This window comes from Paramisgurnus dabryanus, chromosome 5, assembly GCF_030506205.2.
Source record: "Paramisgurnus dabryanus chromosome 5, PD_genome_1.1, whole genome shotgun sequence".
In the NCBI taxonomy this organism is placed as follows: Eukaryota; Metazoa; Chordata; class Actinopteri; order Cypriniformes; family Cobitidae; genus Paramisgurnus; species Paramisgurnus dabryanus.
The window spans coordinates 38,081,085-38,102,359 of record NC_133341.1 but is presented as its reverse complement, the minus strand read 5'-3'; the positions used below and the strand labels follow the sequence as shown (position 1 = coordinate 38,102,359).

Below are 21,275 nucleotides of genomic sequence, written 5' to 3'. Positions count from 1 at the left end.
GACGAAGAGATTTTGGGATTACGCACAAATGTCGAAAATCCGAATGACCCGATGTTCATCCAACACAAACACTGTGAACATCTGCTGGAGATGACAGAAACACTGAGCTTTCATTTTACCTGCAACACGTCTGATGTGTTTATCTGTCTGGATGTGTTTGTATAGTTTGTGCTGAAATGCATTCTTTCAACACAGCCGTCAAAGCGAGGGTTGTTTCGTGTTACATGAGGATTAGATGCTCGTGTATCATTAAAGAACAAACTGTATCTAGAGGAATCATTGAAGCAGAGCATCATGGGAAAGCGACTGTGCCCATTTCTCATTACATCTGTCACCTGTCAGCCTCGTAATGAACTTCTATTTTCAGCCTCTTCAAGTGAACGGATGTGACCCTCGGCTAACCGAGATCCCACTGAAGTCTTCATTTATTTATTTACTTTGGTGAGCTGAAGACACAATGATGTGTATGTGTGGTCTGTTTGTGTCCACATCAAAACTATTACTAAACTAAACATACAGTATTTAAACCGGTAGTTCACCCAAAAATGAAAATTATGACATCATTTGCTCTCCCTCATGGTGTTTTAAACCTGTAAGAGTTTCTGATATTTTGATAAATGATAATAACCACACAGTTGACGGTGCACATTGACTTCCAGTTAGATTTTTCACTTATAGCTAAACATGACACTAAATGAAGCTATTCACGTATAGAAGTGTACTTTTAATTTTAATCAATTGACTTTTAATCAATTTTTATCGATTTAATTGATAAGTTGTTCCAACCCACCAACAACTGTGTGCTTATCATCATTTATCAAAATGTCTATCTTTCTGTCTATCTGTCCACCCGTCGTTCTGTGTGTGCGTCTGTCTGACAGCACCTGTTCTGAGATCAGTCCTCTAACTGGCAGCTGCGACAGGATCTCGGCCAGCCGGAAGATTTTAAATAGGCATCTTTGATTCGCCCGCTGCATCATCATAAATTTGCATATGAAATTTAAGAGCAAATCAGCTGAAAGCTATTCAGATGGTAAAAAGTGACCTTGAGGTGCAATAACACACGCCTTCCTCTCATATAATCAATCTGTGTTTCATCACCCAATCATAAAAGTGCTTTTCTTATTAAAATGTTCAGGCGAGGTCTTAGTTTAATTCTTAAATGATACCTGACAGGAATAAAACATTTGACGGCGTGAATTCATCTCCTCGTCCTTGATCAGTGTATCATGATGTTATTGTCTCTCTGTCATTCTGCTTTGTCAATGTTTAGTGACTTTAAGAAAGATTCAGTCTGATACAGTAAGAGAAACGTTTCACCTCTTTATGTTTGTGAATATTATTGTTATGAGGTCTCTGGTTTCATTACAGGACATTAAAAGCGTACAAACAGACCAACCCACAAAATCTGCAATAAACAGCTGAGATGTTTTGTCTCTGATCTCACATCCAACAATGTCTGGATGTTTCACTTCACTCCTTTACTGTGGATCTTTAATAACTTCTGTTTCTGTCAGTAAATCCTTCAGATCTACACAAACAACAAATCTCAATCCTGTTTCAGACCACAAATACACAATATATGCTTTAAAACTAAACATCAGACTGTTTTGTCTCCTCAGGTTTTCAAACAAAACATCCTCTAAACATCTAAGATGACTTGATGAATATATTCTCTTATACTTAGCGTTTTTGTCATCTCAAGTGATCATATGAACACACATCAGTGCTAAATAAAAATCATGTTAAATGATTGATTTGTGTATGTCAGTCATATTCATGTGTGATGGGAAGAGATGACAGAATACTTGTTGTGGGCTGAGCGTACCCTTTAGGGAACTCACGCTGCGCCACAATAGTAACGCTATGGGAACACCCCCAGGCAAGGGTATGTTAACTTCAACAAATGGTGGGGTGACGCGGGTGCCAGAAAATATAAAAGGCAACCTGAAAACGCCCTCGCTAGCTGAAATATTGCTAAATATGACGTAACAGGGATGCAGGAAGTATGGCAAGGGAGACGCAGCGTCTCATTCCCTTCTCAAACAAGAGGGAACAAGAGTTACATATGTAACCTGAGACATTATGATGAACAAATAATTCTTTATAAATAATTCCCATTTTGCATATAAAGAAAAATCATGTGGGTGGGAAAATGTTGAACTGGAGCGTCATATGACTCTCTGTGCTGAGAGCTGTGTTCAAACTACTGAAGACACTGATAAATAAAGCAGACCCAGACCTGAAAGGCCATCTTTAAAACCTCTCACTGTTCATTTGTCTGCTTCAAGCTCTCAAATACATATAGTCAAGTCTCTAGGGCTCAACCTCTGGCAGAAGAGCACTGACAGACGTCATCCATTTCAACCCTACTGAGACTGATGCATGGACTCATGTACTCTTAGTGTTTTGTGTGTGTGAGAGAGAGAGAGAGAGAGAGAGAGAGAGAGAGAGAGAGAGAGAGAGAGAGAGAGAGAGAGAGAGAGAGAGAGAGAGAGAGAGAGAGAGAATACATGTTTGGTTATATTTGTGAGTCACATTTCTGAAATGAAAGTATTGTAATTCAAATCTAAACAGGCATATTCTTCTTCATGCATTATTTCTTATTTGGTTCTTTAGATTTGATAGAAATATGACAGACGTGTTCTCATGAGATTCTCCTGAGGTTTGTAGTGTGACATCATCTGTTTAATCTAATGAAGGCAAAGGCTTATTGACGCATATTAATGAGATCAGTCTATGTGGGACATCACATGAAACACTAATAAGCATTTACACACACACACAATAAAGATATTTATATAATAAATACAAACATGTGCCCATTGTTAATGGGGTCTGTTTGTGTGTGCGTGTATGTTTATAAAGCTGCACTGCTTTTAAACTGAATCAATATTTTAAGTGCATGTCTGTGTTTCTTTCTACGTGTGTTGTGTTGTGTTGTGTGTGTGTTAAGTGTGTTTTTGTGGGTTCAAGTCCGCCTCTTTCTGAATGCAGGGATGTTTTTGTCTGTGTGACTTTCTTTCTTTTTTGTTATATGAAGATCACTTTAAAGGTCACTTTTAACTTAATGCTCCCTTCATCATTTATTTATTCTGAAAGACTGTTTAAACTACAATCTTAAAATTGAACATTTTACTTTAAAGTGACAGATAGACAAAATTATTTTATTCCCAAAATGTTTAAATTGTTTTTAAACAGGAGTCATGCATTAGTCCTTTAGGAAAATCATATTTCAGCAATTATGAAATGCTAAGGTTGTGAAAAGTGTTTTAATAAAGAAACTGAGCTGCGGAAACATTCAGAAGATCCCTAGACATTCATTCTTATTTATGAATAATCTTATAATCTCAATCTTATTTATTTTTATTTATGACTGATTTTTACCTTTGAAGGCACTGCCAGACATCCTCAAACTCCAGGTTTTGTCATCTTCAGTTAAATTATTACTGTAATCCATACACATGCTTTAATCTTTATGACTTTTTTGTTGATCTATTTTATTGCCATTATAATAGATTTTATATCAAAAACAAGATGTTGGTATGTTCTCATTTAGCTCATAAGTGTAGGTGTATTTATCTGTATGTGCATTATCTGCAAACACAAATACTCACTAATATAACATAAACCCTTCACAATAATGCAGAACAAAACATCCAGGCGTGTGTTTGTGAGGTCAGTGTTGTGTACGTCTGTATTTAAAGGTGCTGTGTTTGCTCCTGTATTCAGTCTGACTCAGCAGCTCTTGTCAATTCAGTTTAATTTTATCACGCTTGACTTGCTGCTACCCTGAGCCCCGAGTGCCAGAAAGCCTTCAGTCACACATCAACTCCTGCTAGAAAAACCTCAGCAGACAGATGGACGGTGGGAGGATAATGGAGGAGGTTTCTGTCCGTCCGTCTGTCTGTCTTACCTTGATAGCGTTGCTGGAGATCTGGATCTCGTGTAGTTTGCGCATGGTGCCGTCACGGTCGATGAAATACGAGGAGGCGAGTTGGTGCAGAGCCTCGACTCCTTGGGTAGCGTTGACCATCTTCCGGTCCAGCTTGTTCTTGGCCATGTACATGGTGAGCGCTTCCTCGCCTATAGACACACAGCAATATGGTCAGTGAACACAAGACCCTTAAATATCACACCCTCGTCCATTTATTCACAAATGATATTCAGTTTTTGTTTATTCACACTCATGTTTTTCTAAAGCCGTGTGATTTTCTTTCTTCTGTGACCCAAATACTGCAGAATATATTATGTCTTTTGAAGTCATTTAATAGGTCAGAATGAAGATGTTTTTTTTATACAGTACACAAGCTCTCAAATGTGCTTCATGCATTAGTCCAGTTCAAAAGTGCCAACACAAGTCGTGGCAGATCTGATGTCAGTGTTTGTAAATGTTATTGGTTATTGAGTGATCATCACTGATGGCAGTGGAGTGGACCTCATTTATAAAGTGTGCGTACCCACAGATTTGATCGTAAGGCCACGCCATTATAAAAACTGTCTTTGACGTGAATAAGTGCTTAGCGCCACGTCAGGGTCTGAGCAGCCGTACTCACTTTTGCTTGCACAATGGTTGCATGCATGGAAATATAAGCCAATGACATTAATTAGGCTTCGTATAAATGCAGAGATTTGAAACTATTTAACTGCACACAATTTCAAGATCGTTTTTGATTTATAGATTTCACATTTATCCGCATGTTTTCTGTACGCACGTTCGTTTTATGAATCCCACGTATGCACTTTTGAGAAATGATTGTGAGATCATATTTAGGCCAGTTTCTATCCAGCATTTCATAAATGAGGCCCAGTGTCTTCGTGTGCTATTCACTGAAAGCCCTTAGGCTGTTTATACCCAAAAAGTCAAGCCATCATGACTTAAATTTTGCATTTTGCATCCAAACTTAACTATCTTTGTTCATTTAACTTATTAACTTACAAAAACCATGAACTTAAAAATTCTAGTGCAATTAACTTCAAATTCAGTTCAAATTGCTGTAAGAAATACCCATAAGCCCTTGTGCTTTTTTGAAAATGATTTTTTTTGTCAAAAAATAACAACTAAAGGGACAAACAGTATAAAAAGTTGTTAATAAACAATGCTTTGTAGCATTAATGATGTTTATAAAGTAAAAAAAAAAATTATGAACACCAAGTGAACTTGATTGTTTAAGTGCATTGTACAAATTTCAAGTTTCAAGTAGGGATGCATAACTAATTATTTTCAGAACAAACATTTTTGTTAACATCATACTGTATATGTGTGTGTATTGTGTATATATAAACTTTATTACAGGCTCTAGGCCCAACATCAAGACATACAACATAACAGAAGTAATAAATACATAAACACATAAAAACATACTTTGATTCATGAGTCTTAACAGGCACCCATACCAATGTGTATAATAATTCTGTATATATAAATGCACACACATGTAAAATAAAAAAGCGTATATATTGCGTATGTATTTATATATAATAGAAATTATTAAATAATAAAATAAAAATTATTATATATGAATAAAATGTATATAGACATATTTCTTAAATATATACATGAATGTGTGTGTATTTATATATAAAAATCATTATACACCCTGATGTAAACACAAACTTTTACTCTGCAAACGATTAGTTGTGATTCATTGTTATGCAACCCTAAATTTAGTTCAGTCAATGTGACTTTTTTGAGATGTAAACTAAATCTTTGGTGTCCCCAGAGTACATATGTGAAGTTTTACCCCACAGATAATTTATTATAAGATGTTAAAATTGACACTTTGTAGGTGTGAGCAAAAATATGCAAATTTTTGGGTGTGTCCTTTTAAATGCAAATGAGCTGATCTCTGCACTAAAGGACAGTGCTGTGGTTGGATAGTGCAGATTAAGGGGCAGTGTTATTATAATAAGAGCCCCTTCCAACATCACAAAGGGAGCCACATTTCAATGAGCTATTTTTTACATGCTTGCAGAGAATGGTTTAGGAAAACTAATTTACTGGGTTGATCTTTTTTATATATTTTCTGCACTGGGGACCCAATTATAGCACTTAAAAATGGAATAAGTCAGATTTTCATGATTTGCTAACATGGTATTTTTTCGGGTGACGCATTACTTAATTAAATCGAGGGAATGAGTTTACTCAATCAAATGAGTTCAGTCAAATTATTGGGATTTTCAGTGTATTTGACTTCAGGGAGAATTCATGGAGAATTTGTGTTGACATTTTATTATTCAGTTAAAAATCTCTTTTTGGAAGAAATGAAAGTCATGAAACCACATTAAGGGGTTAATTATGTGAGAAGTTTAATTTCAGGGGTGAATTGTTCCTTATGAAAACCATACTGAGATATCACAACAATCCTCTATTTCAACACTTTCTGTCAGTTCTTATAAAGTGGCTGGGCTGAAGTTGCCAAAACCCATGCGGGCATCATCTTGAGAGTTGTGGTTCCTGCAGTCAGTGTGTCACTTATGAACCGTGTTTCTGTGTGTCATAACACTGACAGTGGATCTGTATTTGTGACTCACTTCATACGCTGTCATAGGGAAAAATTCTGCTTACAGTGTCAAACTGACATGACCCGAGTTACTCGGCTATACTCCATGGTAAAGATTATTTTGAGTGGGCAAAGCAGCTATGATTGATTTTTACAAAGCAGCACTGACCTTCTCCTAAATAACTCATTGAGTTGAACACCAGAGGAATATTTCTGCTCAAACTGATCCAGACAAACAAAGAGACTCTCTGCACAACAATCACTAACTCAATATTCTCAATCCATCTCAACACTGAAGCTCTGCTACACAACACACAAGACACAAATCATCTTCATCTGACAAAGAGTTCAGACTGGAATACAAAATGCAAAACAGTCATTTTATTTTCAACATTACACATGGATGCTAAGAGATCATAAAGAGATCATAAAGAGATCATATGAGGGCATCTGGACACCTAACCCATCATCACAGATCCTAGACAAACCCTGATCTCATGTTACATCCACATACATGTTAATGTTAACTCTTCATCAAACCACTTCATCCTCATCACCTTCACATTGACTCACGTCTGTCCTGTTTAACCTCAACACAGAAAGTAAAAGAAACAAGGTCATAAAAAAGGCCTCTGTGTTAACCCAATAAATCAGATTTCCTTATTAATCAAATGAGAACAATGAACCTTGAGTTGACCTTGAGAGTCACAGAGTAATAATTACAAAGACTCAGTAAATCAGCTTCTGTTATCAGACTCATTCAGATATAATCAGACACATTCACATACATTAACTTTCACTGCGTTCTCTCTCTCTCTGTATGTGATTTATTGTGCTACTCTCGCCTGGAACAGCCATATTGCTTCTATTGATTTTTTATTCAGTTTTATAGTCGTATCATGCAGGTGACAGAGGGCCGGTGTTTTTTCATTTTGAAATGTAATGAAATTCTAGTCACCAGCTCATTTTCCTTTGGTTTGTAATAAATAATGACCAATAAATGGTAAAATGATCATAACCGCCAACACTGCGGCCACTGACCCACACCGCACAATGAAGCAAGAATTACATAAAAACCACTAAAGGGCAACTATAATGCAAAATCCACTTTTACACGTTTCTGTTCAATGAAAAAAATCTTCCTGCACTCCTTTTCCCACTCCGGTCGGTTGGTCTGTCTGTCTGTCAGATGGCCTGTTTGTTTGTCAGTCTGTCAGTCGGTCAGTCAGTCAGTCTGTCAGTCGGTCTGTCTGTTTGTCTCTATTTGTCAGTCAGTCGGTCGGTCTGTCTGTTTGTCGGATCTGTCAGTTGGTTGGTTCAGCCAGTCTGTATGTCTGTCTGTCTGTCAGTCAGTCAGTCAGTCAGTCAGTCAGTCAGTCAGTCAGTCAGTCAGTTTCTCTGTCTGTCTTTTTGTCAGTTGGTTAGTCATTCTGTCTGTTTGTCAGTCTGTTGGTCATTCTGTCTGTCTCTCTGTCTGTTTTTCAGTCGGCCAGTTGTTCTGTCTGTTTGTTGGCCTGTCATTCGGTTGTTCGTTCGGTCTGTCTGTCAGGCGGTCTGTTTGTTTGTCAGTCTGTCAGTCGGTTGGTCTGTCTATAGGTTGGTTGGTCTGTCTGTCTGTCTGTCTGGCGGTCTGTTTCTTTGTCAGTCTGTCAGTAAGTTGGTCTGTCTGTAGGTTGGTTGGTCTGTCTGTCTGTCTGTTTTTCAGTCGGTCTGTCTGTTTGTCGGCCTGTCATTCGGTTGTTCGTTCGGTCTGTCTCTCAGTGAATCTGTTTGTTTGTCAGTCTGTCACTCGTTTGGTCTGTCTCTAGGTTGGTTCGTCGGTCTGTCTGTCTGTCAGGCGGTCTGTTTGTTTGTCAGTCGGTTGGTCTTGGTCTATCTGTAGGTTGGTTGGTCGGTCTGTCTGTTTGTCTGTCTGTCTGTTTGTCGGTTGGTCGGTCTGTCAATCGGTCTGTCAGGTGGTTGGTCGGTCTGTCTGTCTTTCTGTCTGTTTGTCAGTCGGCCGGTCAGTCTGTCTGTTGGTCTTTCACTATCTGTCACTGTCTGTATGTCTCTTTTTGTCTGTTGGTCTGTCTGTCTGTCGATCGGTCTGTCAGTCAATCTATTTGTCAGTCTGATGGTCTTTATATCGGTATGTCAGTATGTATGTCTGTTAGTCGGTGAGTCAGTCTGTCTGTCTGTCTCCTATCTGTCGTTCTGTCTCTGTCTGTCTCAGTCTATCAGTCTGTCTCTGTTCGTCTGTCTGTCTATGACTGCCTGTCTCTTTTTGTCTGTTGGTCTGTCTGTGTCTGTCTGTCTGTCTGTCTGTCTCTGTTTCTGTTTGTCTGTCTGTCTGTGAGAATGACAGAAAGGAAGTGAAGCATAACATTTTTAAAGAATAACTGCTGGCATGAGGGGCTCTGTGTTTGGCTTTACTGTCTTCCTACATGTCAGCATCATATTTCTTCTTCCTATCAGATATCTGTATGCCATAATTAGCATCAGGTTTAACCACTAAAGCCAGATATGATATAATATTACAATCCCTGAATGCACAGCTCTACATGAACGCCACTGACAGCTAATCAAAGCTGACAGATGGGAAATGATAGGAAACTGACCCGGTAAAGGACAACAAGGGCGTCAGGCTTTATTCACTTCAGCATAAACATGCACAATATGAGGATGAATTGGTTTTACAGACAGATCCCATTAAGAGATCTTACATTCAATGAAACACTTGGGAAATAAACAGCAGGTCTGTTCTCATAGGGTCACAGAGATAAAAAATACAACATACACCAAGCCATATCATCACAATGAGTTATTATCCTTTACAAACAGATTGTTTAGCCAATTAAAATCTACAGTATTTTGGATCAAATGAATAATTTGTTAAAAGCTGTCAGAATAAACGAATGCCAACATGACCAGATTGTATGGCATGACCTCATCCCCAAGACCATTACAGTAGACATATGCAGTTTTATAATACAATACATTTTGAATTATTCTCAATGTGTGATTTTATATTAAAACACAATGAATAATGTTGGTTCTGTGTTTGTCATTAGCTGATATAAAAGGAAAACCAGTACAAGAACCCATCCATACACGAAAAATAAATCACTTTATAGTTATCACATAAGCTGGCACTCACCTCCTAGCGTGGCCGAGATCAGAATGTGCGTGCCGTACTTTTTGATGATGGTGTCGATAAACTGCTGCGTGGACGGCCGACGACCCAACATCCTGATGCTGCGCTGGAACTCCGGCATCAGAGGCAAAGGATTCCGGATCAGATCCCGCCTCTCGATGGCTGTATTCCTCACCTTCCAGCGGGCAAATTCCCTACAGGACAGAAGCAAGACACTGTGAGGATCACATCAACTCAAATATAATTTACACAATGCGTAGGGGCTCTTTATAGTACAAAATCCTTTTTGTTTTTTGAAGCATATGCATCATTTTCATAGTTTTTAAACATATCACTACCACAAATCATAGATTATAAATTAGCTGTGTGGCATCCCAGCATGGAAATTAACCATGTTTGTTATTGGTGATTCGATTACTATTAGCAAAACCATTCTGTAACCCTGGTTTAACTATGGTTTTTGATAATCATGATTTGTATTTTGTGGTAAACCATTGTTTTACTGTAGTAACCATGTTTTTTTTTATAAATATTAAGGATAATTTCATTTACCAGCAAATAAGATGCTTAAGAGACATCATATTGATATGAGGAGGTAACCATAGCAACAGTCAGCTATTTAAGTACTTTTGTTCAAAATCATTATCAGACATAACATTGATAACACATCTACATTATAGATCACAATCACAGCTGTTCTTTAAAAGCTGTAATCTTAAAAAATAAAACCCAGTCAGGCACTTCTGACAAATCAGCAATCATGAAACCACAAGAACTGTCAATCATGCAATAACACGTCTCTCTTCTGCATGCGCGGTGCAGTAAAATCATAGGGAGAAAAAGCTACAAGCGTTTACTTACTCGTGTTGCCAGATCTTGCACGAAAGCAAGAACAAGCCCATAATAAATAAATATAAAAAATAAATCTGAATGCTTTACAATAAAAAATAAGATCAAAATACTGTAATCCGCACTGTCTGACTTGATAAACTCCAAAAACATAATCGCTTTATGAGTGCCAACCTCACAAACATCAACAACACACATAATGCCTCTGTAGACGGTTGTTTATTACAATCGCAGAAAAACGTTGTAATATTACTTTGGTCAAAACAGCCAATGCTAAACACATGAGAAGGTAAAATATTGCTATATGCCAATTATCTTGAGTCTTGCTTCGTTCACACAGGGAACGGTCATTTAGGGAATTTATTCCTGCGTTTAAATGCGTTTGTCACTCCTGAAACCTCGCAGGCATATCAGGATTCTCATAATGAAGCTCCATGAGCATCAGATGATGATCTGCTATTGGACAGATTTTGGGTCTCACTTACTGTATCATCTCATTTGGCAATGAAACACACACATTACAACTCTGCAACGAAGTGAAAATGGCAAAGCTTTGGCAATGAGACACAAAATGCATGATTTTGCTAAAAAAGTAACTTCCAAATGAATGAAGGAAGTGTTGACGGTACATCATCAGATTTCACTGAGTTCTGAATGGAGTCCTGAAGAGGGAATTTGTGCATTCAGCAGCTGTGTGAAGAATGGAGTGGATGACCCGAAGGGAAAACTGTCACAGTTCTGCAGGGAGATCTCTCATAGATGGACATTAACATCATAACACCTCATACTCTGTGACAGATACAGAAGTGATGGATCATTATACACAGGGGCGTCATGCACCAATTTTTTTTAAGGGGGCACAGTGTCAACAGCTCACAGAAATTTGTGCATACACAGACATCAAACGAAATATTATAGAGCTTTCAGTCTTTTCCATGGCACTTACATTTCTAACAATCTGAAAACCCCTGCTTTCATGCCAAAAAGCACCAAAATAAGAGTGATGACTAACTTTAATATCAAATACTATTCAATCGGAATAATGACACATTTGCATCATATTTACATCTGAAATGGCATGTTTTATTTAAGTCTTAATGGCTTGTTTAATTGTGTCATTAATGCATTTTGCACAACAACTACATTATCATATAAAATTAATGTAATTTTAAATCCATAAAGTATATAAACAACGAAAATAACAAAATAGCCACGTGATTGATTTTAATGTTCAATAATGATTTTAAAAAATATGTTTTGATAAAATTATTAGAGGAACGGATTTTTGCATTAAATTTTACCTCATGTGAGCATGTGAGATTCCGCGCCCGCGTGAACTTTGGCGAACTTTGGCATTGTGCCAAGAAGATGAATCTCTACTAATATAACGTTGAGACGGTCACATTTAAAACCAGACATGTTCTACACAGAGAAGGTTAACTGCACATTACCGTACTGGGGTTTGGAAATGTTGTGAGCGTTTCTAACACGTTTTAATTCCTCAGATAGCCAAATGCAGCAGCAAGCCAGCAACAGCAGAGAGCTCGTGAGCGCGCCCAGACGCTGATGACGTCTGCGACTGCGCTCTGACTGCAGCGCCAGCTGCTGCCAGAATAAAAGTAATGTAACATGATGAAAACACTATCAAAACGGCGAAAATCTCCGAAAAGTGACAAGGATGCAGCACAGAATGTATAATATTGTGCATATTAAACAGATTAAAAGTCAAATAACAGATTAATGGAGGCTTATTTGATTTTGAGGTTTGATGCAAATTGGCTCAAAAAAACCAAGGGGGCAGATGCCCCCTCAGTTTGAATGGGCATGACGCCTCTGATTATACAGTAAATATAATCTGCTGCTGTAAATGTTTAAATATAGTGAGTCCATCAGTAATAATGACTCCATCAATATGAGAAGTCACTGTTTTCAGAATCCTCTGGGTTGTTTCTCTGGTAGCTTGACATCCGGAGGAAACCCAATGATGCTCTCTTTATATTGTACAGTGTCTACTTTTAAAAATTGAGGTCTGTCATGCAGAGAGAAACAAGTATTGGCTTTATTTAATAAACATCACAGCTCATCAGAAAATCTGCTGTCGACTTCTGTTTGCAGAACAATCTCAAGATTACCTCATAGTCCATCTGGAAAACTTTAACATGCTCATGCCATTAACATTAAATTATACTTTCACAGTTGGTAGATTAGTTTATCCTTAATGACTTGCAGTACATTTAACGGTATACTTTTAATCAGTTTGAGTATTCTCTAGGAAATGAACCCATAACCTTTATCCTGCTAACACAATGCTTTACCAATTGAGCCAAAGAAAAGCAGCTGCCATTAAACGCAAGCAATCATCACTGTAAGCAGCGCTGTGCAACAAATATCTCATTTCATTACAAACTCATGCTTTATAGTATATCATATATGAATGGATTGTTGTTTTATTTCCCATAGATTCACCTGTGACAGCTACATTAAAATCAGTTTGACGAAGGTGAATTATATTGTACTGGACGATTCATTTCTAAACAGAAGACCAGAAACCTCTGACTTAACTAAGATCACCAAACTGCTTAATAACCTGAACTTGTAAGTATATTGATCTGCCTTTCCTACATGTGTACATAAAGTCAATGAACACAGATACATGGCCTTATCTGCTAATGTTCCCTCATGGACACATCACATATTAATTGGTATTTATTGTTTGTGGTTTAGTTAACCTAAGCACAAACCAGGGAATAACTCGTGGCTACCTTTAAAAAATATGCACTCTTAAAAATGCTGGGTTATTTTTAACCCCTCGTTGGGTTGAAACCAGTGGATGCCGGTGACTTTTTTTGAGGGTGCACGATGCGAAGCTCCTCACAACATTAAGCCCGTCATGTGTGTGGCTCGTCATTTAAAAAATATGTGTTTGGCGCGTCACGTAAACTAATATGCATCACGCGTGATGTCAAAATATGAGCCTGCGGCAGACTAGTCTAAAGGGTTTATGATAAAAGAGACGCTCGCGTTTGCCAGATACTCGCTTAACTCATTCCCTGCCAGCCATTTTTTAAAAAAAGTTGCCCACCAGCATTTTTTGTGATTTTCACAAAAGTTTCACAAAATGCCTTCCGGACATTTTTTTTTTTCTAAAAATATATAAACATACAAATATATCAAATGAAAGAACAGACCCTCTGCTTTAAAACAAACAATAAACATTTGAATTTTGTGAAATAACCCAGTTATTTTTGTTGAAAATAACCCAGCATTTTACTGAACTTTAATGATCTCTACATTTTGTAAGATGCTTTTACAAACAATTTAGTTCCACATAAAATTTGAATGTTACCTTCATTCGGAGTTTACAGTATCTTCAGATGTTACACTTATTCATTTGTGTATTGTTTTCATGTATTTCAGGTTATTTTTACTCTGTAAGTGACACATCACCTGTTTAACATGGACACAAGTGAAGCATAAACCCTATGACATTTTCACCATTATAATCTGTCCATACTACAGTAGATCATAGAGATCTCGCTGTGAAAACAAATCAGATCAGAATATTTATATGGATATGCATTGCTTATTATAAAACATACATTTTTGTGAAGCATTAAAATGACTCCTGAGAGTTGATGAGAGTAGTAATAAAAGAGGCTGGTATGCTGCCATTGGGAATCTATGGAAATTTTAGGTCTACAGTTATTCCTCATCTCCTGAAAAATTCCACCAAAAGCAGCTGTGCTCTACAAATGCTGGTGGTTTCGGGGGCATTGGGCTCGACTTTTTAATAAAAAATATCACCAGGCAGCCGGGAGCTCCGGGCAAAGTCGTACAATTAAGTCTACCTACGTGAAGCGGACCCTCGCTGGGCCGCGGGTGCCAGAACAATACCGGATTGACATCCTTTGATTCAAACACATCATCAGCTGGTTTGTCTTGGGAATAAGAGCATAAGTAGACCTCCGGAAAACACCATGATAATTCAGTTATACAGCCGATGGTTTCGGGGCTCCTCCCCTCCTCGCCTGCACAAAAGTCGAATCTTGAAGCGCTGTGCCTTTGGAAATCACTCCAAGAGCCCATAATTACTGCTCTTCAAGGAACGGGAACAAATATATGCAAATTGCATTGTGTCTACTTGTGCATCAACAAATCTCAAGGTAAAGTAGGGCAGATAATGAGGCATATTAAAACTCCACATGAAATCACTCAGGAGGAGGAAAAGCACACACATGCTCCCATCTCGGAGCAGACGAGACCAAAATGAGATGAGGAAATGAAAGAAGAGGATACGGAGTCAGAATTGAAGAATGTGGAGGAGAAGAGAGCGAGAGACTGGAATACAGATGATGTCCACACCTGTGACGACCAAAAAACAGCTCCAGATCTGAAATTCTGATTGGATGAGAGGTGTCGAGCTGCACATCTGTGACCGCACAATCTATATTAATGTGCTTATTAAAAAAACAGCCTTCAGTTAATGAGCTAGACTTCATGATGGGATTATTAATCATAAATGCACTTTTCATTTATACATTGGTCCCTACTGAAAACGACAGTTCTAGCTGGTTTAGCATGATGGTTTTAGAGGGGTTTTGGTCACTGTTTAGCTGGTTTTAAGCTCAGGATACACTGCAGGATTACAACAAGCAGCGTTAAAACTTGGGTACAACAAGCATGTAGACGATGATGACACCTATTGAACTGTAGGCTGTGACGGCTGTGACAAACATTAGCGCAATGTCATTAGCATTCGCTAGTGGTAAACAAATAACCGGTACGCAGGTCGTAGCAGCAAACACACTGTGCGTTGATCTGTGCCAAAAATCATGCACTGTTATCAGACACTAAATATCGTGTTATATTTTATGGGAAATAAACGTTGGACATCCAGAAGCACTTTATATTTATTGGCTCTGTTGACTGGCAATATAAAACTATTCTGTTATCTTTCCTCTCTTTCACTTCAGATTCAACACCATCAGTGATATGAGGGTGTACAGTATACATGTGGGAAAAAAGCTCTGCATCATTCTTGTCCACTCCTCAAATCACGATTGTGATCCAGTGATATCTTTGTGAACGGCTCGGCGGCCTCTTAAATTGACCTATTACTTAACTTCAATTCTCCTGGAGCCGATCAGCGCTGCTCAATCTCCCGCCGTACAGCTCTACTGCTGAGACCGACAGGGTCAAAACCCTCTCTCTCTCTCACAACGTTCACATCTCAGGCCTCAAACCAAATTCACATAGACGTAGATGGTAAATTCATCCAGTGGCTGCATTCAGAAATCACTGGTGGAGAAACATTGAGGTCATCCATCACCCTCATGTATGAGACTTTGAATGAGTGGATCGTTTTTTTAAGACACCTATATGAACACAAGATGATGTGCCTCACAAAAATGTGTTTACATAAAACCATAACTAATATAAAACCATAACTTAATCCATTTGAAGGTCAACTGGTCTCAAAGCCTCAACTAGTTTTGACATTATTGACCAGTGGTGACCGGTGAATTCTCTTCAGAGGGGCAATTCAAATTTAAAATATGTGTTTGGATGTGTGTGGCTTGCCATGCCAAAATATATGTTGGGTGCACCATGTGAACATATGTGAGCGTCATGGTAAAACACGTGCCTGCTGCACACATGCCGAAAGAGTTATGATAAAAGAGATGCTCGTGTTCACAAAATCTTTGCAAGACACTAACTTAACACTAAACTATTATCTGGCAAACACAAGCGTCTCTTTTATTATAATCCCCTTCGAAATGTCTTCAGCAAGCATGTATTTTGACATGACGTGTGATGCACACAGGTTCAGATGACGTGCCGAACACATATTTTGACATGACGCATAATGCACTTAGGTTCACATGACGCACAGATTACAAATTTTGACATGATGCATGATGCATACAAGTTTAGATGATGTGCCAAACACATATTTTGACATGACGCATGATGCACTTAGGTTCACATGACGTGCTGAACACATATTTTGACATGATGCGTGATCCATACAGGTTCACATGACGCACAGAATACATATTTTGACATGAGGCGTGATGCACACAGGTTCACATGACGTGCCAAACACATATTTTGACATGACGCATAATGCACTTAGGTTCACATGACATGCTGAACACATATTTTGACATGATGCGTGATCCATACAGGTTCACATGACGCACAGAATACAAATTTTGAATTGACGCATGATGCATACAGGTTCAGATGATGTGCCGAACACATATTTTGACATGACGCATGATGCACTTAGGTTCACATGACGTGCTGAACACATATTTTGACATGATGCGTGATCCATACAGGATCACATGACGCACAGAATACATATTTTGACATGACGCATGATGCACTTAGGTTCACATGATGTGCTGAACACATATTTTGACATGATGCGTGATCCATACAGGTTCACATGACGCACAGAATACATATTTTGACATGACGCATGATGCACACAGGTTCACATGACGTGGCAAACACATATTTTGACATGACACCTAATGCACTTAGGTTCACATGACATGCCAAACAGATATTTTTACATGACGCGTGATGCACACCGGTCACATGAAGTGCCGAACACATATTTTGACATGCCGCGCCACACACATGATGGCCAACAAGAAAATGTTTTCCACAATCGACTTTGACTTTCTTGTAAAAGTAAAATAAAAAACATTAACACATTATATCATAGAGGACAACACAAGCCTTTCTGAACAGAGTTTATTCTGAAAACATGTCCTCTTTTCTTTACTCATCATCACCAGCGAGCCATATGCCCGAGACATATGTGTGCCAGAGTCATATTCTCAGATTAACAGAAGATGTCAGATGGAAGTTATAATATGATTCAGTGGTTTCACAAGGACATGTGATAATAAACAGATCGCACTACCAGAGTCTCTTCACACTCAACACGTGATTATCATACCACAAAAAATAAAAACATTAGAAAGACACACACACACACACATATGTGTACAGAGATATTACTTTGACTATTTACTCACCTAATACAGCAAACATAAAGATTTCACATGCACACTGTACTGTGACAACTCCATCTCCATGTGTGTGGATCATAACCTACAGTTCCTGTGCATATAATCCACTCGTGATTTATGAGATTACAGCCGTAGTTACCTGCACTGCAACTTTATAACAAATAGTAGTTACATTAAAGCATACTTACTGTACTTAGCAAAATCCACTTTTACAAGGTGTTTGGACATAAATGTGTGTCAGCAGTGTGTGAACACAACCACCCTACAATAAAAGAAATCCACCCTTTACCATTAAACCAAAGCAGTCTCATTATACATGCTGTTTTGATTCTCTTGTTAATGTGATGTCACACTGATAAAGCCCCGCCCCACAGCCACTGACTTTTCTAAAGTGTTTGTTAGCGAATTGTAGCAATAATGCGGCTAAAGATATTACTGTCTCAGACTTTATTCACAGAAATCTGATCTATTTGAACTGAAAGCGTCTGTGTATGTCTGTAAGGGAGTGAGGAGTTGAAGCTCATTTGCATTTAAAGGTACAGACACGAAAACAGCGCATTTTTGCTCCCACCCAAATAGGGGCATGCTGGGTTATTGTTAACCCAACCATGAGTTGCGGTTTCTATGGCAACATGCATGAGCTACATTGACTGCTAGGTGGCGCTATAATTCATATAGAATTCATATACGCAGAAGCCAGTAACCAATTATAAAAACTGTGATTGAATGTTATATTTATAAGCTTCAATAGTTTGCATGCATTGCTATCTGCTTTAAAACCCTTTTGCAAACAGGTCTATGTCTATCTACATTTACGAAGATGAAAAAGAAAAAGGCATGTTTGTTTGCTTGCTGTTGTGTAAATATCTCAGCAGAAATCACACTGCGTGTTGAGTCAATTCCCCCGTGTGTTCTTCTGAAGTCAACAGAGGAATCTGTCCTAAACGTTTACAGCGAGACCCGTCTGCTACAGCGACATCAAAGACAAAACTCATATCTCGTATCTCACCTGGGACTGATTCCAGGATTAGTAGAAAATGCAAATGTTTGATCAATGCATTGTAAGTGTTAAGTCCAGTCATGCATAATGTGTTGTTGTGTTACTGCTGTGAAAAAAAGTTTAGCGTGGATCTGTCATTAGCTCTGAACTGCATTACTCGTGTAAAAGATGTGGAGGACTCAGAAACTTTGATAGCTCCCGTAGGTTAGCTCAGAAAAAGAAACACTTGACCTTTCCACGGATCACAAAGGATGAGACGCCTGGAGTCGTGGAGGAAGATCCTGCAGACATCTAATCACGATCTGCCACTGATAAAGAGCACAAACACGCGTATACACACCGCCTGAATCACAAAGCATTTTCACAGGGAAATTCATTTCTCTCTAAAAAAACCCCGGATGACATTAAAGGAGCGATGTTCAGATAATCCAGCGTGTGGAATAGCTTTTCTGAATCACTTCTCCAGACAGCAGCATGTTTCAGTCCATAAAGGACAAAAAGAGAGAGATTTCTTTAGCTCTCTGAAATAAATGTCTGTTATCAGCTTCCTGGGATATCATTTATTTCTGTTGATGCCGTTTCTACTGAACAAACACGCTTGTGATTTTGCAGTGACAACTCATTAGTTGAATATTGTTCAAAAAGTGTGTTAAACCGACTACATTTATATTAACATCTTGATTAAAAGCATTCGCAAATAGGCTATATGGAACCCAATTATTTCTAAAAAGCAGGATAATTCACCCAAAAATGAAAATTATGTTGTCATTTATTCTTATGTTGTTACAATACATTTCTTTGTTCTGATGAACACAAAGAAAGATTTTTTGAGGAGTGTTTGTAACAAAGCCAATCATGGGTGCATTTCCCGAACAACAACGTAACTCACTGCTGAACTACCATAGTACGATGCATAGTTAGAGAAACTAAATATCTTTTTATGACTGTTTCCTGAAAGCATTGTAACTTTGTCGCACATTCGTTGTTTGAACCTTGTTGGTTTAACAACATAGTTGATGATGTCACGTGGGAGGTGAAGTAAGGGATAATGTAGAGGCAGCCGGTAGTTATTGGGAAATAAGCCCCGACAGTGTGATCAGGACCCGACGCGAAGCGGAGGGTCTTGTATCACACTGAAGGGGCTTATTTCCCAATAACTACCGGCTGCCTCTACATTATCCCGCTTATTACACGGCTACTTGTAACATAAGAAAAAAAACTGGACATGAATATGAATTTGAAACATTTTATTGGCATATTTGTTTTAAATTAACATTTTTATCCTTCCGCGAAACTTTGCACAGATGCATAAAATGATCGTAATACCTTATTAAGATCCTCTGCTTCATACTTGTCTGTCTCCATTTTTTGTCTTTGAGAAGTTTTAATGCCCATTCTGTATTTTTTTGTGTGTTGGCTTCGTAGCTGTAATGCTCTATTTTGTCAAGTTCAGTCTCAGTAAGCTGTCTGTGTCTTGTCGTGGTTGTCGAGTGTTTGTCACAAGATGGCGCCAAACAGACAGTAATCTTTATTGATCTTTATTGGCGCGGAGCGATTTTACTCGTGCAAGTAGTCCGGCTATGCGTTATTATTTTGGAGCGGTTATTATTTGAAAAGAACGAACCTGCAAATGTCTCAACTGACCAATCAGAATCAAGCATTCCAGAGAGCCGTGTAATAAGTACTAGTTAATCTGTGCAAATCGATTATTGATCGATTTGCACAGATTATATAGATTATTGCTGAAATAACATACAATAAATCAGAAGATGATTTAGTTATCTGTTGTTTATTTTCAAGATATTTAATTAATGCGCAAGTTTCCTCTTACGTCACTCCTCCCAGGGATTCCCCAGGGTCTTAAAGATCGTAGGACTACACACATGCACAGTTTTCAAATGCAGCGCTTTAATTCTGATAACAAACTTTAAGACGTAAAATAAAATTTGTATATATTACGAATTATGGATTTAGAAAGAACTGCATGTTTTTTGGTTATTTATTTCAAAAGCATGATCAACGTAAGTCTACATATGATAATAACAAGAAACTATGCTTCTAACCACAGGTGAAGAGCTGTTGTTCAAACCACACAAGTTTGCGATACAGCTTGCGAATGTTCATTTGAACTATGGTTTTCGGGAAACACCAAATCGTTGAACCTTTTCAGTAACGACGAAACTAACAACAGTAGTTGGCTAATGATGCTTTTGGGAAACGCACCCCAGAAGCACCATTGATTTCCATGATAGGAAAAAGAATACTATGGAAGTGAATGGTGCTTCTGATCAGTTTGGTTACATACATTTCTCAAAATATATTCCTTTGTATATCCACATTAATTTTTCAAATTTGAAAAAGTGTGTTTAAAAAAATGTATGTTGTATTTAAATACATTTCCATAATTCAGGACATACTCTTCAGTCCATCTACCATCATTAGTGTTCTGATGACATCATGAGCTCATTAACATACAGACTTATAGAGAGAGAGAGCATCTTAAAGCCCAGCCCATATTCAGACCAAGACCCGTCCACAGATCATAACATGATCAAAACAGATGATAACTTGAAATCTTGTTTCCGACAAAACTCTTTTGTTGAAATTCTGAATATCATGCAAATCTACCATTGAGCATCAAGCTCATATAAATCTCTTAGCATACATGAGTCCTCACTTTGAAATCGTTTTACTGCAAAAGTTCCCAGATTTCATGTGCAATCAACATCAGAAAAAAGCTG

At 38.0% G+C, this 21,275-nt stretch overlaps 1 protein-coding gene across 1 annotated transcript in view; it reads right to left on the bottom strand.

Moving 5' to 3' along the window:
- brinp1 (bone morphogenetic protein/retinoic acid inducible neural-specific 1) overlaps window positions 1–21,275 on the bottom strand; it is a 115,717-nt gene that overhangs the window by 40,592 nt on the left and 53,850 nt on the right. The window contains exons 3-4 of the mRNA XM_065283991.1: window positions 9,640–9,830; window positions 3,917–4,086 (exon numbers count right to left, since the gene is read on the bottom strand). Coding sequence (XP_065140063.1) covers window positions 3,917–4,086; window positions 9,640–9,830 — 361 coding nt within the window. The remainder of the gene's footprint in view (window positions 1–3,916; window positions 4,087–9,639; window positions 9,831–21,275) is intronic.